We start from the raw sequence: 26,580 nt of genomic DNA, 5'->3' as shown, positions 1-26,580 counted from the left end.
ATTTTCCAGGGCGGGGCGAAGGGGGACATCCTCATAGAGAAGACTGCCTGCCCACCTTCTCTTGCCTTAAAGGGGCAAAGACTAAACTTAATTCGCATTTTAACTCTCCCTCCTTTTCGATTTTCTCCCCTGATTCGTTCCATTTTTAGGATCTTGGGTAACCTCCACTCCATTCCCCCTCCCCCCCCCCCCCCCCCCCCCCCCGGGCACCACGTGGGGCAAACGTTAAATAAGACACAGCTGAGGAAAAGCCTCTTTACGGGTCTGGTATACGGTCGGGCGGGCTTTGCGGCAGCTCCGAGGGGGCGGCGGGCCTGGAACCGGGAGCGTCAGTCCGGCCCACCCTTCCCCGGTCCGCCCTGCAAACTGCGGGGCGAGGAGCCCGGAAGGCCGAGAGAGCGGGGCCGGAGCAACTCACTTCCAAGCCCGCGGCCTCTTCTCGCCCCGAAGCCCCGCCCCCCGGCACGCGCCGCCCCCGAAACGCGCCGCCCCCGAAACCCGCCGCCCGCACCTCCGGCCCCGCCCCTCCGCAGGTCACCTCCCGCCACGCCCCTTTCCCGTGGCCCCGGCAGCCGGCAGGCAGGGAAGTGTCGTAAAGCCCGGCCCAGGAAACTTTACCCGGGGTAACAGCCGGGGCGCTTTACGGCGGCGGCGGCGGCGGAGCGGGGAGCCTGGGCGGCGGAGGCGGCCGCGGCGGCGAAGGCGGCGGCGGCGGTGGCTGAGGAGAAAGAGGAGTGGCGGCGCTGGCGGCGGGGACCCGTGCCGGGTGAGCCTCGCGGAGCGGCCGGGAGGGGCGGCGGTGACAGGGCCGGCAGATGGGCCCGGCGGACGGGGACGGTGGCCGGCTGAGCAGCTGGGCGGCGCTGAAGAGCAGGAGCGGGCGGCGGGGGGGAGAGGGGGGGGAAGAAAGACACGCCGCCGCGAAATTGGGGGGCACCTCGGTGAGGGACGGTTCTGCCTTTGTTCCCCCCACCTCCGCCGCCCCCTGCCCGCCGCCGCCCCCTTCGCTCGGCGCTCGCCGGCCGGGTCTCATGGCCTCCCCTCTCGGTGTGTGTTGCCTCTAGGATGGCGGAGGTACCGCCTGGGCCTAGCAGCCTCCTCCCACCCCCGGCACCTCCGGCCTCGGCGGCGGCGGAGCCCCGCTGCCCCTTCCCGGCGGGGGCCGCCCTCGCCTGCTGCAGCGACGACGAGGAGGACGACGAAGAGCACGAAGGCGGCAGCGGCGGCGGCGGCGGCGGCGGCAGGAGTCGGGCGGGCGGCGAGGCGACGGCGGCCAAGGGGCATCCGTGCCTCCGGTGCCCTCAGCCGCCGCAGGAGCAGCAGCAGCAGCTCAACGGATTGATCAGCCCCGAACTGCGGCACCTCCGGGCGGCCGCCTCGCTCAAGAGCAAGGTTTTCAGCGCGACCGAGGCGGCCACGGCCACGGCCACCCCCGACGGGGGTCCCAGAGCGACTGCAACAAAAGGAGCCGGGGTGCGCTCGGGCGACAGCCCCCCTCGCTGCCTCCCCGGCCATGCGAGAACTGCGCTCCCCAGCCCCGCGGAGCCGGCGGCGGCGAGCGACCCCGCGGCGGCCCGCAATGGACTGGCGGAGGGCACCGGGCGGCAGCAGCAGCAGCAGGAAGAGGAGGAGGAGGAGGACGAGCAGGACGAGCAGGTGCGGCTGCTGTCTTCATCCCTGACCGCCGGCTGCAGCTTGAGGAGCCCCTCCTCCAGCAGGGAGGCTCCTGAGCCCGAGAAGGACCGGACGATACGTTACGTCCGATATGAATCCGAGCTACAAATGCCCGATATCATGAGACTGATCACCAAAGATCTGTCTGAACCCTACTCCATTTATACCTATAGATATTTTATCCACAACTGGCCACAGCTGTGTTTCTTGGTAAGTGGATGGAATGAATGGAGGGTGAACCCGGCAGCAGAGAGGTCCAGGCCGTGCCGGGCAGGGAGTGTGAGGGAGAGAGTGGCAGTGGATCTAGTCTGCCTTTCATGGTGTGCCGCTGCTACGTGATTGTACAGTGCGTGCCCTCCTAGGTATTCGGTGAAACTTTTGAAGGTAAGAAGAATTCGTGATGCGGGTTAACTTGATGCCGATGTATCAATAGATGCAACCAGCCTGTGCGCCGTTGCGTGTTGGGGGTCTTATATCCTGTTTGCATTAGCTTCTAATAATGTTTAACCTCTTTAATTACCCTCTCCCTCATCCTCAGAGTACTTTGCAGTCATTTAATTTGAACATGATTCTGTTCGGATGCAGACCTTATTAATCTCTCAATTACAGCTCTAATCAGGGAAAGAGTGTGTGCATAAACATGTTTTGGAGATCGTGATTTGTCAGTAAACTTGCTGTGGCCAACATTGGAGGATTAAATCTCGCTCGCATATTCTGTAATTATGGAGATCGTTTCCTTTACTTCAACAGGACAATTAACAGTTGTAGCCAGACTGCCTTCTGGTACTTGATTGCAGATGGTGCTACTCACACTTCTTGTGGCTGAAAAACTCCTGAAACTTAAACAAAATACCCTTTTGTGAGATGTAGGAAACTTAAAGTGTGAACTTTTTACTAACTTAATTTTTTTTCTTTTTTAAGAAACTGGTCATAGATAGGCCTAAATGCTCGTAGAAATACTGGCGTGTGTGAAGTATAATTGACAAAATTCTTATTTATATGTAAGCAAAAAAAGGGCTACAAATTTTTTAAAAACTTTACATAGTACTCGTGGCTCAAATAGTTTCTTTCCAGTTATATTAACCAGTTTCACTTCTTTTGAAACCTTTCACTTATATTAAACTGCAGGTATGTGCTTTGTCTCATATACTCACAAATAACGTTGTTTCCATTGAATTTTTACTGAAATACAACATGCTTTTAAGGAGTATGTATGAGTATGTTATGATACATAAAGGGAAAAGCTACTACTATTATTTATCGTCTCAGCATTGATTTAGTTGCACTTGATAATTTCCTGCAAGACATTTTAACAATACTTCAGAAATACATTTTTTGATGCTGTAGCTTAGTGATAATCTAAAAATATATCTTCAGTATTGTAAATAATGGTTGTTATGCTGTTTTCTCTGTTCACTTTGCTAAACTTGAGTTTAGTATTTATTTTTTTAAATTGTGGGAACTATTTTATAGTCTATGAAACTCCTCTTAGAAGTCTAACCATTGTATCCAAAAATGAGAAAATGATTTTTTGGGCAGTATTATAAATGTCATATGAAATTCCATTGTAATTGCTAAATATTATAGATTGATTTAACTGTTAATTGACCCACAGAAGCGTACGATTGAGGTACACTTTAAATTGAAATAGTATATTTCTGTTAATTTCAGAAAATAGTTGTATATACAGGGGTTGGTAAAAGTAGGTTTACAGTTGTGGGTACATGAAACAGTTTTTTTATATTATTTATTAATAATTATTTTCCATACGAACAACTGTAAACCTTTTGCCCACCACTATATGATATTTAGTCAACTTCTGAGTTCTGATATTACCTACATCTCTCAAATCGTCTGCCATTTTAGACTCTGATATACTTAATATTAGTAAACTTTAGTTTTGATTTTATATAGACTCCTCCCAATTTGCCAGTTAATTTGTGCTTTAGCCCTTAAGAGTCAATTTGTTTAATATTAAGTTCTAAATATTTAGAAATCGAAATATGAAAGACTGGTTGACCTATAAGATTTATTAGTGCAATTATGAATCTGGTGGTGTGGAACATAAAACGATAGCTGAACAATTAGAGGCTAGGTAGCCTCAGGCCTTTTTATTGGCATTTAAAATTTTTGAATTTCCCGTAAGAACTAATTTAAAACAAATATGTGTATGTTTATTTTATAATTTTAAAAAATATATTTTATTGATTTTTTTATAGAGAGGAAGAGAGAGGGATAGAGAGTTAGAAACATCGATGAGAGAGAATCATCGATCAGCTACCTCTTGCACATCCCGTACTGGGGATGTGCCCAAAACCAAGGTACATGCCCTTGACCGGAATCGAACCTGGGACCTTTCAGTGCGCAGGCTGACACTCTATTCACTGAGCCAAACCGGTTTCGGGTGTGTATGTTTATTTTAAATCATATCATTTTAGAACTGTAAAGGACCCTAGAGATAATCTAGTTCAGATTTATTTTATTAATGAAAAAAATTATGGACCAGAGTGTCTTGAAAATGTTTAAATCTCTAGATATTCAGTGGCAGGAAGGTAAAGCTAGAACTCGGGTATCCTGGCCACATGGAAACAAGAACCTGAAAAATGACATACCCTTGGTCTGTTCAGTGAAGATCATTGTGCCATAAAGTTATACTTCTTAAGGGACAGATGTTCTTACAGATGCCAATCTGTATATAGACTCCTCCCAATTTGCCAGTTGTGATTAGAAACCTCCAAAATATTCCTGGTTTCCATGAGTATCCTGTAATTAATTAAACATAGAAAATTGCCAGTTCTTGACCATATTTGACTAACGGAATTAAAAGGGTTGTTGCTTTTTTAAATTCTTACTGAAGGATATATTTTTATTGATTTTTAGAGAGAAGGGGAGGAAGAGAGAAACATCTTGTTGCCTCCTACATGAGCCCTGACTGGGGATTGAACCCGAAGCTAGATATTTGCACTGACTGGGAATCAAACCCACAACCTTTTGGTGTAAGGATGATGCTCCAACTAACTGAACGTCCCGGCCAGAGCCAAATGATAGTTTCTTCTGATTCTTTCTAATAATTGTAACATGTGAAAGTAGAGCACTGTGCAACTGGGAGGCACTGTCACTCTGTACTTAACTAATTTTTCATTGCAATTCATGGTATTTGAACTGCAGTTGGTATGTTTTTTAACTTTTAAACTTATTACCAATAATGTATAGTACTTTCATTTATTTGTTCTAAATTTAACTCTTGCTTCCTCTGGAAACAACGCTTCTTTCCCATTGGAATTTGGGACTCTCTGTTTCACACAATTTATATTTTATATCTATATCATAGATTGATAAGCATTTGGTCTTTAGAGTTAAGTCTTGTCAGGAATTTTTCAGTTCCCATCTGAAAGAAAACCACATTTAATAGCAGAAGCTTTTATTTGGAAAAAATTTAACAAGTAGTTTAGTAATTCTTGTAAGTGTATATTCATCAGCAATTTATCAGGAAAAAATAGCATTGGCCTTCCTCACTACCAACATCTTGTTAATAATAATGCATTATATATTGGGCTTTTATTTTTAAATGATATGTATAATTTCATTCTTGCTCCTGTATATTCTTAATTAGGAAGAAATCAATCTATAGTCAAGAGGGAACTAATATACTTTGCTTGTTACTTCCTTGTCAATGGTCAAAGATGATTTGTTTGAAATTTCTATATAATTTGAATGTATTGTCCAGCTGTATTATATGTAGTGGTTTTAAAATGTCCTCTTTTGGATGGTTTATTCACTGTTAAAAGTAGTTATTCTACATATCAGAGATTTCCATATATTTCCCTTTTCTCTAGCTAATGAGATCCAGCCTCAATTTGTTTTTAATGTACCATTGGGTCTATAATATGTACACATGTGCACCACAATCACACATATATATTTGAGGTGAGTTTTCACGTGAAAAAGTTCAACCAAGCAATTTTTGCGCAAATTTTAGGTTTTCAAAAGATTTTGAAAAAAATCAGATTTATCATGAATGAAAATGGCCTCAAATGTCTTTGGGTTATGTGATAAAATTTAATTAATTAGTGTGGATTGTTGAATTTAATATTCCTTTAAAAGGATTTTTCTGACTTAATTTAGATTTGCATGAAATAGATTAGAATTTTCATGCCTAAAAGATTTCTCCACAGTTTTTTTTTTTTAAAAAAAGGGTTTTGTAATCAAATTATAGAATGATGGACTAAAACAATCTTCACAGATTTAAATTAAAATAGGTATCCTATATAACAAAAGGGTAATCCAAACAGTGCAATGACTATGATGCACACTTATTAACAAGGGGCAGACTGTCAATGCGGGAGCTGCCCCCTGGTGGTCAGTGCTCTTCCACAGGGGGAGGGCCTCTCAGCCACAAGCAGGGCTGAGGTAGGAACCTCTCCCACCTCCGCAGCGGCGCTGAGGATGTCTGACTGCGGCTTAGGCCCAAGTCATCAGTCAGACACCCCCTGAGGGTGCCTGGACTGCTGAAGGGTGCCTGCTGGGCTGAGGGGACCCCACCTACCCCAGTGCACGAATGTCATGCACCAGGCCTCTAGTTAAGTATTAATTGGGCTTTATTATTTGTTTTTGAAATAGTTTCTTCTGAAAAGTTAATATTATTAAGAGATAATAATAATTTTTTCATTTTTTTCTAATGAGGGCTTTTAACAGCAAATAAGTATTTCTGGCTTACACATTATTAAACAATTGGAGCTACTGCCTTATTTATATTAACCAGAGTATAAATAGTATTACTAGAAAATTTTATCAGTGATGGAATTTTTGAAAACCATATTTTTAGTTTTCAAAAATATATGGAAATCTTAATCACTCTGGAAAGCTGTACATTTTTGTTTAAATAGAAAGCTCTGATTTTGAGTTCTAGATATACTATGAGCTTTATGATAATGACTTCACTGTCAAGAGTATCCTAAAAATGATACCATTGTATATCCACCTATTCTTTGTAGTATCTCAATAACAATAACCCCTTAGTTAGGATCCAAGGAATATCTTAAAACAATCCTTTTTCTGAAAATATTTTATTTTTTTTACTGATCAAAATGAACTGTTCAAGTATAAATCATGTCATATCTTTCATAAAAGCTTTATTATAAATTTTAAGTTATTGTACTTTGCCAATCAGCAAGTTTCACAATGTTTTATCATATCTTAATGAAGACTTTTTTCTTTAAAAAGCTATTTTCACATATTCCCCTTCCCAAATCTTAAATATGTATTTATTGCAAATGATATCATTATAACTCTCTTATAAAGCTAATTATAATTAGAGACCTTTTATAAAGCACTTGAATGTTTACTTATAGAATTTTGCTTTTCCCCCTTATGCTTTGATAATTCACATAAGAAATTCATGTTTTAAAGAATATTAAAAGATATTAAAACTAGAACATTTGAAGGAGCTTTGGGATTTAGATTTCTGAAACTTCTCTCTTGCTAGAATTCTCATTATCTCCTTCAAAAATGCTAATCAATGGTTGGTTGCTGTTTCCCTGGGTACAGTACCTGCTGGCATTATGTTCTTCATAATTGTTTGTTTATTTTTAAGGCCATGGTAGGGGAGGAGTGTGTAGGTGCCATCGTTTGCAAGTTGGACATGCACAAAAAGATGTTCCGCAGAGGTTATATAGCCATGTTAGCCGTGGATTCCAAATACAGGAGAAATGGCATTGGTAAGGAAAACGTTATGTCATTAAAAGAATGCATGAGTTATTTTTTCTATTTTGAAGCAGAAGACTTAAATGTAAATATGTGGAAATGAGCATGATGCTAAGGAAAGAAAATGAAGATTGTTTTTTCCCTAAAAATATTTCCAAAATCTGTTTTTTCAAGAGAGAGGGAGAAACATTGAAGTGAGAGCTGCCTCCTTCAAATTCCCCCCCAAACAAGTCCAAAGCACACAGGGGAATCTAGTTGGCAGCCTTTCAGTGCAAGGGACGGCCCCAAACCAATTGAACCACACTGGCAGGAGAACCAAAACCAAAATGTTACCTTTTTAATAAGTAGCAGGTGACCATTTTTTACCTCCAAACATTTCTTTATTATGTTCAGAATGCTTTGCATTATACCAAGTGCTGCAGTTTTGATAGCATTCTTAGGGTACTTAATCATAGCCCTAAGCTGTCTGTGCTTGGGTGAAGTGGACCTCAATCAAGGCAAAATAATAGGGAAATTGTTATCATTATTTAGTACTAGTAATTGTATTAACAATTCAAAGAAGACCAGGAAAAGGAATTCTTACCATTCTCAATCATCTCTTTCTTAGGTCTACCTTTTTGGGCATTTTTCAGTTAATCTTAACAATGGTCATTAGAGTCATCTCTGTGATTAAAAAACAAATACATAGGCCCCTAATCTTGTTTGTCTTGATGGAAGGAGAGCTGAAGCTTCCTGGTGACTATGTTGTAAGCCTGTCCTAATGTTTAGGACCTACTGGCTCTTTGTTTAAGATGTAAGAACAGATTGACAAGTACTTGTCTGAGCAAGTCAAATTCTGGGATGTACTGAAGCTAAGTTAGTATTCATGAAAGAATATTTGATGACTATACCAATATTTAATTAACAATGGTTTTATCACTTGCAGTTTTTTCTCAACTATTAGTATCATTGTTCAGTTTAAGACACAGTCTTATTTATCCTGGGAAATCATTAAGAATAGGTTCACTTAATACATTAAGTTTAACCAACTTCCAGTGTTATAGTTTACCACCAAGATTTTTAATGAATCAGACTTATAATATAAGCCAGGTTTGAGTCTTTGATGCATTAAAAAGAGCTGATAAGGAAAATGGTAGGCAATTGTCTCGCTGTTTTGAAAGGCAAAAACTGGTGACTTAGCCCTCAGACATTTTATTTGGCCCAAATAATGTGTTTGCTCATGTTTTGAGAATTGTGAGATTTCTTACAAAATTTGGATTTCTTCTTAAAATCCACATTTGGCAGTTGTTTTCGCTTTAATGTCCCAAATATATCTAACCCTAACCTAGGAAATATTTTGCTAGACAATTGCAGACACACCACTGACATCATCTGTACACACTGAATGGCCAGATTATTATGATCTCTGAATGCATAATAATCTGGCCACTCAGTGTGTATCCTATAATAATAAAAGGCCAATATGCAAATTGTCCCCTCGGCCAGGAGTTCGACCAGCAGGCAGGCAGGCCAACTGCCCATGTCCCTGCTCCCTGGCCAGACTGGCTGGACCCCACCCATGCATATATACACACACTCACAACACTGAGTGGCCAGATTATTATGTGGCGTTCAGAGATCATAATTGGCCACTCAGTGTATATAAAAGCCTAAGCGACCTGCAAGATGGAATAACCAGTTGACCAGTCACTATGATGCACTCTGACCATTGGGGGCAGATGCTCAACGTAGGAGCTGTCCCCTGGTGGTCAGTGCACTCCCACAGCCAACCTCCGAGGCTGGCCAACCTCCCTCTCGTGATCCCTCCACCCTACCAGCAGGCCCCAATTGGTCTGCCATCCACCCACGGTGGCAACGTGGGACTGAGTGGAAGAGGCAGGGAACTGTGGTGGCGAGGCTCCTATGTTGGCGCCTGGTGTCTGTTCCTTCCGTGATGGTCAGCCAAGTCTAGGGACCCCACCCATGCACAAATTTTTGCACCAGGCCTTTAGTATGGGAATACCATACTTAAGTGTGCCCCATGCTCACTATAAGGTTTGCAGGAACCAACCCAGTGTCTTGGGCCTACTTAGGGTCACAGCAGTTCCAGTGTGATCTTTGGCAAGATTGGTTCATGGGTCATAGGCAGTGAGTTCAACTCAAGAAGTTCCTGGGTTGCTTGGCCATATTATATCTTGCCTCTTTTTCTTTTTTTCCCTTCAAACAATAGCAGAAATTCCTGCTTGGAGTGTTTACACCTGAGAAAAAGGAATATAGGTATAAAGACTTGCTTAAGTCTTTTAAGAGGAAACTTACATTGCTATGTGTAGATTCTATTGGCCTCCCATTTTAAATCTAAAATTTTTTTTCAATTTAAGATAATCTATGTATCTGGATTCCAGGTAGAATTCAGCATTTGACATATATATGCTTATTATGATGTTATAACTTAGGTGTCTTTAAGAAACTAATTACATTTTTCCTTCATTAATACTCAGATCTATATTCTAGGTACTAACTTGGTTAAGAAAGCTATATATGCCATGGTTGAAGGAGACTGTGATGAGGTAAGTCTTTCTAAATTTTTAAGACCTTTTAAGCAGTATTCTACTGAGTATTTTTATAAATATCCCATGATAATTATATTGCAGTCTTATAGCAAACTATTAATGTACAAATGCAACTTGTAGTGAAATTATATATCATTTCAACACATGAATTTTGACCTAGAACAAATTTTAAGGTGATAATGGGAGCTAAAATTTGTTGCTTTTTAAATGTAAAGGTGAAATCTTAGACATTTTCAGTAAATAAATGGTATTCAGAGAAATTGGTATTGAGAGGATTTGTTATCAGTTATCACTTGTAAGTTACATATTAACCTTAGTTTCTTTCTTAATAAAAGTTTTAATTTTACCTGTGGGCCAACTGTCAACTTATATGAAGGACATTTCACATTTGACAACATCTCTCAGCATTAAATAATGTTAAGGCTTGGGAAGGTGGGTGAAGACAACTACTTTTTTAAGTAGAGCCATCTATCAACCTCAGGGCAACTCTTCAGCTTTTTGCTAAGGCCTTATGGCAGGTATAATTTCTTGTATGCTATAGCACTGGGTTTAAACATGGTAGGTAAGAGGAAGTATAAATGTCTGTATAGCAATGATGACTAAGAAGGAACAAAGTTGCATTTTTATGTATACTTGAAATTAATTTTTTTTGACAACATGATGACCTTAATAAGTAACTTGTCTTACTTTTTAAAAAAATTTTCTTTTTCATACAAAATCTAGACACAAGAATTAACCATTTTGTGTGTGTGTGTGTGTGTGTGTGTGTGTGTGTGTGTTTTGATATAATGTACCTTCCACTGTCCTCATGCTCTTTAACTCTTCATTCATCTTTCCATTTATAGCTACTATTAATCTTTTGATATGCGTCCTCCCATTTTCTACGCATACCTGTATGCAGCTGTGTAATACTTTTTTTTATAAAAAGTGAAGTCACAATTCTGTAATAGTTTTTCCATTTAATGATATCTCATGAACACATTTCATTGTCAGAATATAGAGATTTACTGCAGAATATACTCATACTTCTTGTGTTCATTAGTTTGTATTCTGACAGGTCACACTAAATGGTGGTGGTTTGAGAAGGCCTACAGACTCACCGGGCAGCACAGAGAAGTCTAGGATTTAATGATATTTAATTTGACTCCAAATAAGATAATTACACATGGTGGAGGATCTCATATTGTTTGCAGCTTTTAATATAAAAAAGTAAAAGGTACAGTGACTTTGATAATTTACATGGCTGGTAACTAAAATTTACATACATTTATGACTATAAGTCTATGTGTTTGGACCATAGCCACACTGGCTTAGCTCATCAAGAGAAAGTCAGGCTTTGCAAAAGTACTGTAACAGTTTGGAGAAATCTTTGGCATGATAAGACTGTGTTTGATCCTCTATTGCTACTGAGTGGAGTGATTTTCAGTGAACAGGGAAGCTATGATCAGGGAGTATTATATTCTTTATGGTTAAGCCTTTTCTGAGTTTCCATAATCACCACCTGTGAGACATGATTCACTTAATTGATCAGATATTTAAATAGCATTAGTTTTACTTTGAAAGTTTGAAGGGATAATATGGAGATTTTGGTTATATTGTTTTAGTTTCAAGGTTAAATCCTAAATTAGCGACACGTATTATGAAATACTCTTTTACGTATATATACACGTATACGTATATAAATACGTAAAAGAGTATTTCATAATACGTGTCGCTAATTTAGGATTTCTATATCTATCTATCTATCTACCTACCTACCTACCTACCTACCTACCTATTGATTTTAGAGAGGAAGAGATTGAGCCCATCCTGGGCATGTGCCCTGACTGGGAATTGAACCATAACCTCCTGGTTCTTGGATCAACCTTCAACCATTGAGCCATACCAGCTGGGCCCTTCTGTTTTTTGATGGTAGTGTATTTGTTGGTTCTACTTTATATTGTCATTTGATCCCATCTCGTTTTGATTCTTCCCCTTCCACTCCATTGTAACTACTTTCTCACTGATGTATTTGCTTGACCCAGTAGCTTCTTCTTCCTCCTCTGCTTATTAAAATACTTGTCAGTCTTTAATACCCAATTAAAATATCAACAACTCCTTAGTTTTCTTTTTTTTTTGAAAATATATTTTATTGATTTTTTACAGAGAGGAAGGGAGAGAGATAGAGTGCTAGAAACGTCGATGAGAGAGAAACATCGACCAGCTGCCTCTTGCACACCCCCTATAGGGGATGTGCCCGCAACCAATGTACATGCCTTTGACTAGAATCGAACCTGGGACCTTTCAGTCCGCAGACCGACGCTCTACCATTGAGCCAAACCAGTTTCGGCTCCTTAGTTTTCTTTAATCCTTCTGGACAGAATCAATGTATCTTCTTTGGTTTTCTTTATTTCTCTTTTTGTAATATAGTAATCCCTAATTATCTGTGGTTTCACAGTTTTCCATGCTCAACTAGGCTCTGAAAATATGAAATGAAAAATTTCAGAAATAAACAATTCATACATTTTAAATCGCCAGCAGTTCTGAGTAGCATGATGAAATCTTGCACTGTTGTTGTACTGATCCATCAGAATCCTCCCTTGTCCAGCATGTTCTTGCTGTGTATGTTTGCCACAGATTAGTCACTTAGTAGCCATGTTGGTTATCAGATTGACTATTGCAATACTTGTATTCCAGTTACCCTTGTTTTACTTAATAATGGCCCCCAAACACAAGAGTGGTAAGGTTGGTAATGCGGACATGCCAAAGAGAAGCCAAAAGTGTTTCCTTTAAGTGAAAAGGTGAAAGCGCTCAACCTAAGGAAAGAAAAAAAAAATTGTATGTTGAGGTTGCTAAGACATATACAAGCCTAAGTTACCCATATGACCGGTCGACCAATCGCTATGATGCGCACTAACCACCAAGGGACAGACCCTCAATGCAGGAGCTGTCTCCCCCTGCCAGTGGTCAGTGCGCTCCCACAATCAATCTCCCCTTATCCCTCCCCGCAGCTGGCAGGTCTCCAGGCCCTGTCCAGCAGCCGGCAGGCCCTGGCAGGCCCTGGCAGGCCCAGCCCTGATTGGGACTGGGAAAGACAGCTTCAATAGGCCCTGGTCACCAGCCAGGCATAGGGACCTCACCCATGCACAAATGTCTTGCACCGGGCCTCTGGTCTATAATAAGAATGAATCTTCTACCTGTGAAGTTGCCTCATTTATAAATTAAACTTTATCATAGGTGTGTATGTATAAGGAAAAACATAGTATATGTAGGGTTGGTACTATTTGTGGTTTCTGGAATCCACTAGAGATCTTGGAACATACCCCCACAGATAAGGGGGGGACTACTGTACTCACTTAAATTTACTTGTACAGAGTTTGTGTTTTAGCCACTAAGGAGAACAGAGATTCCTTTTCTTGTTTACTGCTGTATTCTTAGTGTGGCATTAATGGTAGAGTATAGTACATGGCTCTTAAATGTACTTTGTTGTACCAGTCTTTGTTGAATAATTAGTTCTTCATTTCCATCATCTTATCTGTACCTCCTTTCTAGCTACAGCAGTTGACTTATTTGTGTATATAGAAAGATTAAAAAAATGTATGTGCAGGATTAACTAAATTGTTACAGTACCTGTTGGTAAAAGCAAAATTACATGTAAAAATAGTCTTGTATATAATTCATTGTTTTGAGGAAAACTTTGAAATTATAATTTTCTGAGTATACAGTGAACAGTTATAAAATAACCAGCATGTTAATTTCATAACTTAGAATAGGGGTGTCGAACTCAATCAGAGAAGGGGCCAAAATCTAAAATCCAGCCTAAATCACGGGCTGAATGGTTTACTGAACAGTCATAAACTGACAATGTCATAAACTGACAGCGGAGTGCAGTGATGACAGCGCGGTGCGGGCCACATTGCAAGGCCTGGCGGGCTGGATTTGGCCCGCGGGCCTTGTGTTTGACACATGTGACTTAGAACAACTTTCCATTTTTTTAAAGTGTTAAGGAATTTTGATAAATTATGAGAAGGGTTTTAAATTTCATTTTGTACTAAGGTTGTACTACTATTTTTTAAAAATTTTTTAAAATTTTACTACTGTTTTTTAAATTTTTACAAAAATAGATATTTTCAAGAACATTATAAACTGATGAACCAAAAGATAGATATAGAGACAGTATGCCAACAAGTAGACTGTCAAATTACAGCGGGGAGGGGAGGAAGATCTGGGGGAGATAATAGATCAACCGAAGGATTTTTATACATGCATCTAAGTACAACCAATGGACACAAAACTCTGGGGAGGGAGGGGATGTGTGGGAGGGAGGGAGGGGGGCAAAAAAAAAAAAATCAATAAAATATATTAAAAAAAAATAGATATTTTCAAATATATGAACCTATTAACAGATACATATGGAAATTTTTATAAACCCTTAGTATGCACATTGGTTAGTTTTTACTTTCTATTCTGTTTACAGAATTGTTATCTTGAGTCATGTTTACAATTCTCTTGGTTGCCATTTGTCATTTTAAGATATATTCGGAGTAAATTAAACCAAATCTAGCAATCACAAAGTTGAAATGCTCATATATTTATGCTCAAATAATAATGTATACTCTCCTGGTCTAATAGATATTTTTATTTCCTCTTACATGACTTTCCTAATTAAAAATATATATATATTTTTATTGATTTCAAAGAGCAAGGGAGAAGGAGAGAAAGTTAGAAACATCTATGATGAGAGAGAGACATTGATTGGCTGCCCCCTGCTTGCCCCCTAATGGTGATGTAGCTTGCAACCCAGTCATGTGCCCCAACTGGGAATTGAACCCTGACCTCCTTCCTGGTTCATAGGTTCAACCTCTGAGCCCCCCACGCCAGATGACTTTACTAACTTTTTTTTATCAGAATTAGACATGTTAAAACAGCTTAGCTAAAGATTGTTTTTGTTTTCATATATTTGAAACTCACTAAAACCGCATCAAAAAAAGAAATGAGTGGATTCATTGCTTCATGAATAAGATATACATTGCCCATATTGTTGATCTGGCTTAAATTTGGTTACACCTCGTGTTTTGGCTGACAAACTTGTAGTGGCTGCTTATTTAAGCACTTTGGTTTGTGTTTTCTAAAATACGATTTTTTTAAACTAGGACTTGTATACCTAAAATAACCCACATGGTGGCCATTCCTTTTATGTACTTTTTATGAAATAATTTAGAATGGGGCAGGTGATTGATCAGCCTGATGAACAGTGTTTTACTTTTTAAGCTATAGTTGTCTTTGAAATCACATCTTGAAATTTAAATTTCAAAATTACTTTTAGACTTAGGGTATAATTACCATGATACTAATATTCAGTACTAACTTATATGATGAGAATACACTGGAATCAAAACTTCTTAAAGGAATGTAAGTGCAGAGTATGTGACCTTAAAATATTTTTAGTTGACTAACATCTTTCCGTTTTACCCTCCCCTCAGGTCCTGGAAAGTACCAATCTACCCTCTGCTTCTATGAGTTTCACTGTTTTTAGTTTCCACATATAAGTGAGATCATATAGTATTTGTCTTTTTATGTCTGATGTATTTTACTTACCATACTGTCCTCTAGGTTCATTCATGTTGACACAATGGCAGGATTTTTTTTTTAAGGCTAAAAAAGTATTCCATTGTATATATGACACTTTTTCTTCATTCATTAAATTTTTTTATGTCATTTAAGTTGTTTTCATATCTTGGCTATTGTGAATAATGCTGTAATGGACATGGGAATGCAAATATCTTTTTGAGATCCTGATTTCAGTTTTTTGGATATATATACCCAGAAGTGGGATTGCTGGATCATATGATTGTTCTTTTTTTAAAATTTTTTGAGGAGCCTCCATACTGTTTTCCAGAAAGGCTGTCCCAATTTACATTCCCACCAACAGTGGCTTAATTCATTTAAATAACTTATAATAAACCTGTTACATGCTAACAAAATAACATACACCTTATGATAATGTATAAGATGACTTTTAAGGTTTTTGTGTTTAATAATTATATATTTAACATTTTTAGTTTAACTGGAAGAATATTTTGGCTTATGGGGCTGCTACCATATTTTCTAGGTAAAGAACAGAGTAAAATGGAGTTATTTAAAACTGTAAGGATTTTTGGTTGAGTAATTTAGCCTAATTAAAGAACTGGGTATGAAAAGCCAGCTTCCAGATCCATGTGCTGTCATATCACTTAATATAGTTGTGTGATTGTAGGCAAGTCATTTAACTTTTAACAATTTCTCTCTGTCTATGCAATGTCATGGTAATTCTGATCTTAAAGGAATGTTATGAAGAGCAATAAAGGTGTTCATTCAGCAGTATCAGTGTAAATAGCCTGTGAGCTAGTGCTTAGGTTCTAGCAGTGAACAAGCCTATCCTCCCTCTAGGAGCTTCCAGCCTATAATATTAAAAAGAGCTTTCTAATCTGTAATAGTTTGGCATATTCTAACAGTGGTTTGTTGTGAAGAGAATCCGTAGAAGTTCACTGTAATCCTTTTTTTCTGTTAAGTAGAATTCAACTGCCAAGTTTCTTTAGAACCAAATAACCTTATTATCCATTGGCTGCCAATGTAACACTCCCATGATGTGTACTAAAAGAATAGTTTTATAGTGAATTTCCAGTATAAACCCAGATTCTCTTTTAATACAAGAATATAAGTGATTAAGTATTTAAAAGGAGTTACTTTTTTTCCTAACATTTTCTATTGAATCAATAATACATAATATCTTTGTTTAGAAACTGTGAGTGTGCTGAGAGACTCTTTTCATTTTAACAAAGGTTAGCCCTTTGTGAAATTCTTTTTCTATGTAATTCAACACCTCAGTTTATATTTTTGTAGCCGTAGTTAGCTGCAGATGTTTTCAGTATTTTAGATTGCCAAATATTAATGAACATGGACTTGGATCTCCTTCATCATGTTATAAATATTTTAGAGCTTCCATTTGCTGCATTGTTTTTACTTTGGAAATCAATCATGGGAGGTATAGAAGAGTGAATACTATCAAGTTCTAGTTCAGGTTAAGAGACTGACCCTGAGTTTCATTCATTTGTAAATTAGAGAAAAATAATAATTATTTATAGGGTTATTGTGAAAATACCATAATGATAAATGCATGTAAAATGCTTTCCATAACATTTAGTAAGCCTTTGATAAATGTTAGCTATTTTATTAAAACTGTCACTCTTTTTTATTTCTGTGAAATCAGTTTCAAGTTTTGTGTTTTTGCAGCTTTATTGCTTCTCATGTTGTTTTGATTTAACATTTTAGTTGTAATTTAGTTGTTTAAGTGCTGGCCTAAAACAGAATTCTAAGAATTACCCAAGTTAATTGTTCAAAACTGAAAACTTGTACTGACCAGACTGGAGTGTTAGGTGGCCTATATTACTTTTAAAAAATTCTATCTGTCATGTCTGTCTGTTTATCTATCTTATCTATCTATCTATCTATCTATTTCAGTATACAACATAAAATCTATTACCAGATTGTAGATACAAAATAATTAGCCATTAAATTATCTGTTTTTTTTTTTAAGAGCGGAGAGATGTGTCTCATTTTTATCTTAAAGAAATATGTTTGCTGCCAAGACCGGTTTGGCTCAGTGGGTAGAGCGTAAGCCTGTGGACTGAAAGGTCCTGGGTTCGATTTTGGTCAAGGGCATGTACCTTGCTTGCGGGCACATCCCCGGTGTGGGGTGTGTAGGAGGCAGCTGATCGGTGATTCTTTCTCATCGATGTTCTAGCTCTCTATCCCTCTCTCTTCCTCTCTGTAAAAAAATCAATAAACTATATTTAAAAAAAAAATGTATGTTTGCTATACAACTATTATTTTAGGCCTTCTTAGGAAAATTTTCTCATGATCCTTATCTGTTACTTGCTTTCTAGATCTTTTATAAGTTTGTATTTAGCATGTGATTTGCTTCTATGACTTAATTGCATAAGTAATTATCTTAAGATTATGCTTTCTCTTTAAGCACTCTGGTCATTTAAAAGCTTGGCAGTACGTTTGTTTGTTTAATATTTATGTAATAAAAAGGTGCTGAGAATGTATACAACTAATAAATATTTAAGATATTTCTATATGTCAGGCAGTGTGTTAGATGCAGAGGAAATAGCTGTGAAGAAGGCACCCATCCATAATCGCAGCCATTGTTGGGCTCACCAACTAATAGAAATGACATACTTATCAAATGTTAGATGAGAATGCAATGGAATAAGGAGTGGGGCAGAGTGCTGTGAGGTTGTATAACAAGAAAGGGATAAAAAAAAGAAAAAAGAAAGGGATATACTTTTTTTTAAAAATATATTTTATTAATTTTACACAGAGAGGAATTGAGAGGGATAGAGAGTTAGAATTGAGAGGGACAGAGAGTTAGAAACGTCGACCAGCTGCCTCCTGCACACCCCCACTGGGGATGTGCCCGCAACCAAGGTACATGCCCTTTACCGGAATCGAACCCGGGACCCTTCGGTCCGCAGGCCGACGCTCTATCTACTGAGCCAAACCGGTCTCGGCAAGAAAGGGATATACTTGATTCAGTCTGGAAGTGACAAGGCCAAAAGCAAGTAGGGTAGGAAGAGCATACTTCTAAATAGAGAAAACGGATTATGTGAAGGTTTAAGGTAGGAAAGATCTCCGTAGATTCCAGAAACTGAAAGTTTAGTGTTGATTATGGAGAACAACGGGAGAAACGAAGTTTGCAAGGTAGGTAGAGACCAAATTTTGAGGGGACTTTTAAGTTTCTTTAGATATTTTTAATTTACGGACTTTATCTTGAGGACAAGCAGGGAATTAACAAGAGCATCACACTACTTAGAGAATGGGAGATTTTTTGAGTTAGGAAGCTCTTATACTTACAGTAAAGGTTGATGGCAGCTCAGACTAGAGTGTTATCAATGAGGATAGAAAGAAGTGGACCAGTTTGAGAGAGGTTTAAGAGAGAAAGTGGAAATACTCAGTGCTTGGACATAGTAGGGGGGTGGAAAGGAAAGAGGTTCTAGGATGGTTTCTAGGCTTCAGGTTTGAGGCATTATTGTGATGGATATCTTGTTACTGACATATGGGATCATGGAGGAGGAGTTAATCATGAGTTTAATTATTAGATATGATGAGTTGAGGTACAATCTGTTCTTAATTTCAATTTTGTTTGAATTCTTCTTAGATTTTTTGATACCTTGAGTTAGGATAGGAACATGCTCAAAGACTTCTTCACTTGGGCCTTTGTTTAATGATATTTTGCTCTTTTAATCCCACTCTAAATACCTGAAGGTTATAACATCCTGACAGTAACCATGGCTCACTGTGTTGATAATTCTCAATGAGGTAGGTTTAGAATCAATAAAAAAGCAATAGAACTATGAATATAAAAGTTGGTAGGGTGGGATAAAGGATGTTTTGGGAGAGGAAGGTAAAATAAATTAAGGAAAGAAAGTCATATAATTTTTTCAAAAGTATCATCGTCAGGGCCTTTGCTACAGTAATATTAAAAAAGACCCAGAAAGGCAATAATACTTTATGTGTTTTTCTGTTAAAGTATTGTATTTAGCCCCCTGACCAGCATCATCTGGCAATTTTAAAAAGTACACATTCTTGGGCCCCACCCCAAACCTACTCAGAAACTTTGGGGGTGGGGCTAAGCAATTTTTTTCAACAAGCCCTCCAGGTACACTAAAGTTTGGGTACCTTTGGTCTAAATTCAGCAAATTTTATCTGCAAAATGCCAAGTAGTAAATATTTTACGTTTTATGGACCATAGATCTGCAGTGCATCTACTCATTTCTGTCTTTGTAAATGGAGAAAGCAGCCATAAATCTCATGTAAACAAATGGCCTTGGGTGTGTTCCAGTAAAACTTTATTTACAAAAACAGACATGGGCACATTTGACCCAAGGGCTGCAGTTTGCAGACTCTGGTTTGGACTCTAGACAAGTGTGGTAGTTCTCATTGGGATAAATGATGACAAATTAATGAAAATATGGCACTCCAACAAGCATGTGAACCTATTGTTTTGAGTGTATATTGTATAAGGAAAGCTTCCTGCATATGAGACAAAGTTATAAATAGATTAGAGGCACGGTGCACAAAAATTCGCACATGGGGCTGGGGGCGTCCTCTCAGCTCAGCCTGTACCCTCTCCAGTCCGGGCCCCCTCGGGTGATGTCCAGCAGTTGGACATTCCTCTCACAATCTGGGACCACTGGCTCCTAACCACTCACCTGCCTGCCTGCTTGATCGCCCCTAACTGCCTCCTCTTTCCCTTCCCTCCTCCCCTGCTGCCAGCCTGATTGTTCTTAACTGCCCCCCATGCTGACCTGCTCACCCCCAGTTGCTCTCCCTGCTGTCCTGATTGCCCCACGCAGCCTGCTGTTCAGTCGTTTGGTTGTCCCTCAATAACCCCCCTGCTGGCCTGGTTGCCCCACACAGCCTGCTGTTTGGTCATCCGTTCAGGCTTGACGGCCTCTGGCTTTTTATATATTAGGATTAATATTTAATCTTGTTCTTTACATACACAAATACAGTAAAATACCTGTAGTTATTTAAAAAGAAAAAAATTATAGGAGTTGGAGGTCAATGTGAACACTTTCAAATACTGATTTATTTTCTAAACCAGTGGTCGGCAAACTCATTAGTCGATAGAGCCAAACATCAACAGTACAACGATTGAAATTTCTTTTGAGAGCCAAATTTTTTAAACTTAAACTTCTTCTAATGCCACTTCTTCAAAATAGATTTGCCCAGGCGAGTGGTATTTTGTGGAAGAGCCACGCTCAACGGGCCAAAGAGCTACATGTGGCTCGCAAGCTTCAGTTTTCTGACCATGGTTCTAAACCATTGATTTTTTTGTTCTTTCCATCTTTTTGTCACGCTATTATTATCCACACGGAAATAATTTATCTTTGTCTTAGTTTGAAACATTTTCATTACTAAAAATTCTAAATATCACAAAAATCAGTAGAGCAGAACATGTTTCAGTGTTTCCACCCCTTTTCTCCCCAAAAAGAATTATTAAACTTTTGATGACTATTTCTGTGTGTGTGTGTGTGTGTGTGTGTTGGTTTTTTTTCTGGATGTGTTTAATAATTACTGTTTTAGCTATCAATTTTTAAAAAGTTAAGTATGGTATGTTTTTTAAAAATATATTTGATCTAATTGTTTATAAGTGCTTTGTCAAATTATGAAATTGTAAATTAGTTTCAAATATATAACATTATAACTTAGGTTTTCTTATTTTTTGAAGGTTGTTTTGGAAACAGAAATAACGAATAAGTCTGCTTTGAAACTTTATGAAAATCTTGGTTTTGTTCGAGATAAGAGGCTGTTCAGATACTATTTAAATGGAGTTGATGCACTGCGACTTAAATTATGGCTGCGTTGAGAAACTGACATCAAGAAACAACTCTCCAACCACTCAGAATCGACCTTTGCATGCAATGCAATTTGTACAGAATTGCTTTGCAGGTGGATTTAGTAATTTCCATGCAGTTCTTATCTGTCAGTGTCTCATTGAGTGTCGCACAACATTTGTTGCACTTTGGCATGGCGCATTTGTTCTGAATTAAAAGAGATTGTTTTAAACTTAAAGAGTTTTTTTGGTACCAACAAGATGTGCCAGTTGATTGCCAAGATTTGTTTGTTCATTTGCAAAAGTCTGCTGACAATGTAATTAATAACAAAGTGATCGTTTTACCACAGAACCAGTAAGTGGAACATTATTTTTGTTCCTTAAAAAAGCCAATGTAGATTGTAAAAATCTCTAAGTATACTAACATTTCACATAAAACCTGCCATTGTTTTCTGAAGGAGGTAGGGAGAAAGCTTCAATTTTAGGTTTTATTTTTTTCAATATTAAATTTTCCATTCTTGAATATTGGTACCTCAGTGATTAGTGAATGAAAAATTTAGGGTTGGTTATGTCTTACAATGAGTAAAGATAACAATTAAATTGCGTCTGCCAGTGCTTGTGTAGATAAGTATATTTGTCCTCATCTCTAGTTTTTTAATGCATGCTACCTTTTTTTTTTCTTTTTTTAAGGCCTTTGCAAGCAAACTTTTTTTTTTATTTAAAGTCTAAATTTGCTAATAAATTATTTCAGATTTTTATAATTTGGATACTTTTCCAGGTGAGTGACAGAGTGGTTTACTTTACAGAATAGAAGTTGAATTTACTCGCAAAATCTTTGAGAAATGGCTCCAAAGGGGATGAGAAAGTTGGTGGAGCTGGGAATTGCTGGGTTTTGGATGCACTTTTTTCTTGAGAGTGAGGGAATTTTTGGAAAAGAATAGAAAATTAATGTAAACGGATATGATTTTATTTAATCAAAATTATTGCTAAGCTGTGAAAAACAGCTTTTACAATGTAGGTGGAAGTTTTTTCCCACTTGATTAGGACTCACATTGCTTTCATTTCTTGAAATGTTTCACTTTTGGTTCTTGGTCTTTTAAGGTGCATTGTATCCACTTTAAACCGATTTTATTTACTTTCCACTTATTTGAGCAAATGCTTGGGGCAACTTTGCTTAGTTCCTAGAAAAACAAAAGTGAGAAATGGAATTTTTTTTTGAAATGAGTTCTTACGGGTTTTCAATAGCCATCACTATGCTCATAAGTTAAGTTGTGTTTTGGCCAGTCTGTGCACTATAACAAATTTTAAAATTAATTGCTTTCAGTTGAGTCAGGAAACCTGTGATGGATAATTTATTTAGCTGGAAAACCTAGGTACCCATGGGGAAAAAAATTCATTCTCTGTGAAAAATGTTTTATAGGAATCTATGCTTTTTTTTTCTTTCATTTGGATATGCTTTATTTCTCTAGTATTTGGTTTGAATTTTATTTTATGACTATAATTACTGTATTTTTTTAAAACCCTACCTCCATTAACAGTTGGTAAAAGCCCCCTTTCAGGAAAGTTTGTTGTCCTTTTTATTATTATTTTTTTTTTTTAAAGGAAAGCTGCTCTTTGCTCAGTGTAATGTCTTGAAAGTGAACATGGTAACAAGTACTTTTAAAATAAAGATAAACAGATTTGGTGAAAATAAATCTTTCTGCTGGTGGGATCATTTATAGTTCCTTATTATTAAAGAAACCTTTTTCTTTCTATTTTATATTGCTCTTGAAAGTTTAATGGGCAGAATACTGGTTACATTAAAATATGACCACACAATATTCAGCTTTTCAGTTGACCATTTTGAGTATAATTTTGGTCAAACTTCATTTGGGTGGGCTCTAGCATTTAGAGGAATACCAATTGTGATACTTGTTATTTTTAATATGGAGGGAACTGAACCAAAAAGAAAAACAGTACAGTACTTACATCACCAGATTTTCTCTCACCACTTTATATTTACTATATTTGGTAATGATTATTGATGAACATACATTTGCTTGACTCACAAAAGGGGACAGTTCTAAAGTAGACACATGCTGGATTTTCAGTTCAACAATTATGTTTTTGGCAGGTTGTCAATGAAACCATTACTACTGACCCTTCCCCTCTGAATTGACTAAGTTTTGCCAAATTGACTGGGTATTTATAAATATGACCATAGCCATGCGATAAAAAGTCATATAGTAGTTATTATTGTTTGACTAGTTTATGTTAAATAACAGTGTCTACTTTATGTCTTTAATTGAGTATGCAAAAATTGTTTACTTAAGTAGACTAAAATTTTAACTTCTAACATGATAACCAAAATTAATTTCTATTTCAATTCAAAGGAATCAAACAATTTACTTTTTGATATTGGGCTTTTATTTTTCTTGAATAATTAAAAAATTCCATTTAAAATGGATGAGTGAGTTCACTTGGCTAAACCTGAGCAAAATTGGTGCAACTTTCTTTTAAAGGGGTGCTGCCTCTTTAAGACTGACTGTGCTATCCACTGACACTGGTTTGGCAGTTAATATTGCTGAACATTTTTTATACATGCTACCATGAAGCTATATATGTTAGTATTGAAGAAGCTAACGGGTATACTACCATTTTTGATGTGTGGACTGATTACAATTTCCATTATGTTAAAATAAAACTATTCAAGAGTAATCCACAGGTCAGTATCCAGACAATAGTTTTTGAAGTTGAAGCCAGCAAAATTAAAATAAGAAAAAATATTAAAAATTTGGTTAATATTTTCTGCCTCTTCCCCAAATCACCCTTTCCACTTGCTTGACAAATCTTTGTAAAGGAGTTTGTTTGTCACATGTTTTAACTTTACCTTGCCCTGTGTTATGGTATTGGCTGACATGTATAAGACTGGATGTGTATATTATGGTGTCTACAAATCATGAAATTCATCACTTTTCAGGGGCATAGATAAAAGCAAATTGGTAGTGCATCAGAGTTACTTTTCAATGCACCATGACATCACTAAAATGAGTGCTAAAATGTTACAGGGCTTTCAGGTTTGTAAAAACATAACTATAAATTATATTGACGTCAGATATGAGTTGAGTATAAAATATCACGTGTATCTCAAAATATTGGACTGCTGTTTGATGACTGGATATTGCTGCATAATTTTCTCCTATTGTCCCGTATCCTTTTGGAGAGAGAGATTTAATGGGATTTAAATGTGCAAGCTGTCTAAATAAGATGCAGTCAAATAAAGTATGGTTACGTTGTGTTTGCATTTTTCTTTTAGATACAGCTGTGTGCATTTTATGATTGAGTTGTTTTACTTACTAAGAAAAAACCCAAGCAATCTACTCTGTTCCCCACTTTCTGCCTCTCATCTCAGAGTTATTTGGAAGAAGTGATATACAGTTGTTATCTCTTCTTTGTGTCCTGACAAAGTAAATTAGAAAAATAGCAACATGAATTTAAATTTCCTGGAAATAGTCAAAGTTAATCATCTCATATATCAGATGACAATACAAATGAGCATATTAAACCAAAACTTTTTTAGTCCTTGTTTCATAGCACTTTATTCCTAAGATAGTTTTTATTTCAATTCCCCATTTTTTGTATTTAAGTAATTTTTTTTTTTTTTTTTTTTTTTTTTTTTACCCATACTGAGACATCAGAGCAAAATAGAGCATTATGTAAAGGGCTTTTTATCCCATTCTTGTGAGAAACTTTAAATGGTATTTATGCTTTCATCAAGATTTATGGATATTAATAGGAGAGGTCTGTTTCAATCATGACTGCTAAATTTCATCATGTATACCAAATCTTTTCAATTACTTTTAAAAATATATATATATTTTATTGATTTTTTACACAGAGAGGAATTAAGAGGGATAGAGAGTTAGAAACGTCGATGAGAGAGATACATCGACCAGCTGCCTCTTGCACACCCCCCGCTGGGGATGTGCCCGCAACCAAGGTACGTGCCCTTGACCGGAATCGAACCCGGGACCTTTCAGTCCGCAGGCCGACGCTCTATCCACTGAGCCAAATTGGTTTCAGCCTTCAATTACTTTTTATAGTCATGTTTTGAAAATATCTGAGTTCATGTTTTACTTGGGCCTCACATGGCACTTTAAATACTTCATACAATGACCAGAAATTTGATACTGTTCTTTCACACCTATGAACAGAGATCAGTATTAACCTGTAGCAGAGAAATACAGTGATACTTTTAAACAACTTTTTAAAAAGATCAGTTTGAAAAGTCTCAGGAGCGTATGGCACACTGCACTTTCTTCAGATCAGTGCTAATAGCACTTTTTGTAATGGTAAGAATGTTCATGTTCTCCAATATGCTAGCACCCAGTAACATGTAGGTATTTGAGCCCATAAAGAGTGAATTTTTAATCAACCGAAATTAGCTACATGTGGTTAGTGGCTACTGTATTGGACAACATAGCTTTAGATAATACTTTAGCAGTAAAAGCTAAGGAAAGCATGTTTTGAATAGGAGTTTTAAGACCAGGTTATCTATTGAAATATGAAACAAGGATCATGATTGAAAATTACCTCTGAGCAAAAGAGTATACCTGCACTGTTTATGTTGACAATCTATTTCATTAAAACAGTTTCTGACTGACCACCTCTCTCCCTGCCCATGTTGTTATGATGTAGTGCTTCTGAGGAGAGTAGCCCTTTCCAGTTATTATTTGGAAGTTCTTGGAGTTGCAGAGATGCACAAATTCAAATCCCCAAAATTGGTTTTCTGATGAGATTGTCATATTGTTAGCATTAAGACGTTTTAAGTAGTTTAGCCTAATAATTTCTCATTTTAGATTAATTTGAAATCCTTTGACCTCTAACTGAGGTCGATTTCTCATTACTGGTGATTATATCGGAACGTGGAGGAAGATCATATTAATACTATATTTTTAAATACTGGAAAATCATGTGGATCCAAAGGCAAGTGTTTTTGATTCTGAAAGAACCAGATTAATTTTTCTATGTTCTCTGGCCACGGTGTGTCACCCTTGGTTCAAGCTGGTCATCTAATAAGTGATTCATCAAAAGGACTAGAGTGCCAGGCCTGGTACAGCCTGAAAACACTGCTGGGAAAAAGCTCAAAGCACATGTTCTGTTGAGAGCAATCACTGTTTAACCTTCTTATGAAAAAGATGGAGGAATAACAGACCACCAAAGTGCCAAAATCTACCTTCTACTTTAAAAAATGTAAACAATACAGAGGTTATAATGTAAGGTTTTTAAAGTGCTAAGAAATAAGCTCATTTT

The 26,580-nt window shown here is 37.7% G+C and overlaps 1 protein-coding gene across 3 annotated transcripts; it reads left to right on the top strand.

The window, feature by feature from the left end:
- The first annotated feature begins 623 nt into the window (after positions 1 to 623).
- On the top strand, positions 624 to 24,588 carry NAA30 (N-alpha-acetyltransferase 30, NatC catalytic subunit). 3 transcript variants are annotated; one of them, XM_084871781.1, is made up of 5 exons: positions 624 to 766; positions 1,065 to 1,884; positions 7,268 to 7,391; positions 9,868 to 9,923; positions 15,389 to 15,469. In XM_084871781.1, exons 2-5 carry the CDS (start codon positions 1,066 to 1,068, stop codon positions 15,452 to 15,454), a joined length of 1,065 nt encoding a protein of 354 aa, XP_084727907.1. In that variant the 5' UTR covers positions 624 to 766; position 1,065; the 3' UTR covers positions 15,455 to 15,469. The 3 variants fall into 3 exon arrangements, with proteins under 3 accessions (XP_084727907.1, XP_084727906.1, XP_084727905.1); XM_084871780.1 differs by lacking the exon at positions 15,389 to 15,469 and adding an exon at positions 10,984 to 11,110; XM_084871779.1 differs by lacking the exon at positions 15,389 to 15,469 and adding an exon at positions 21,184 to 24,588 and having other exon boundaries at positions 625 to 766.
- The last annotated feature ends 1,992 nt before the right edge of the window (positions 24,589 to 26,580 follow it).

The sequence above is a fragment of the Pipistrellus hanaki genome, assembly GCF_964339955.1.
Source record: "Pipistrellus hanaki genome assembly, chromosome: 1".
NCBI classification, from domain to species: Eukaryota; Metazoa; Chordata; class Mammalia; order Chiroptera; family Vespertilionidae; genus Pipistrellus; species Pipistrellus hanaki.
This window is presented reverse-complemented; position numbering and strand designations above follow the sequence as displayed.

Coding starts and splice junctions, on each gene's coding strand:
- NAA30 (XM_084871779.1), top strand. CDS start 1,066: ATGGCGGAGGTACCGCCTGGGCCTAGCAGCCTCCTCCCACCCCCGGCA. Junction 7,392..9,867: donor ATACAGGAGAAATGGCATTG/GTAAGGAAAACG, acceptor TCTATATTCTAG/GTACTAACTTGGTTAAGAAA. Junction 9,924..21,183: donor TTGAAGGAGACTGTGATGAG/GTAAGTCTTTCT, acceptor TATTTTTTGAAG/GTTGTTTTGGAAACAGAAAT.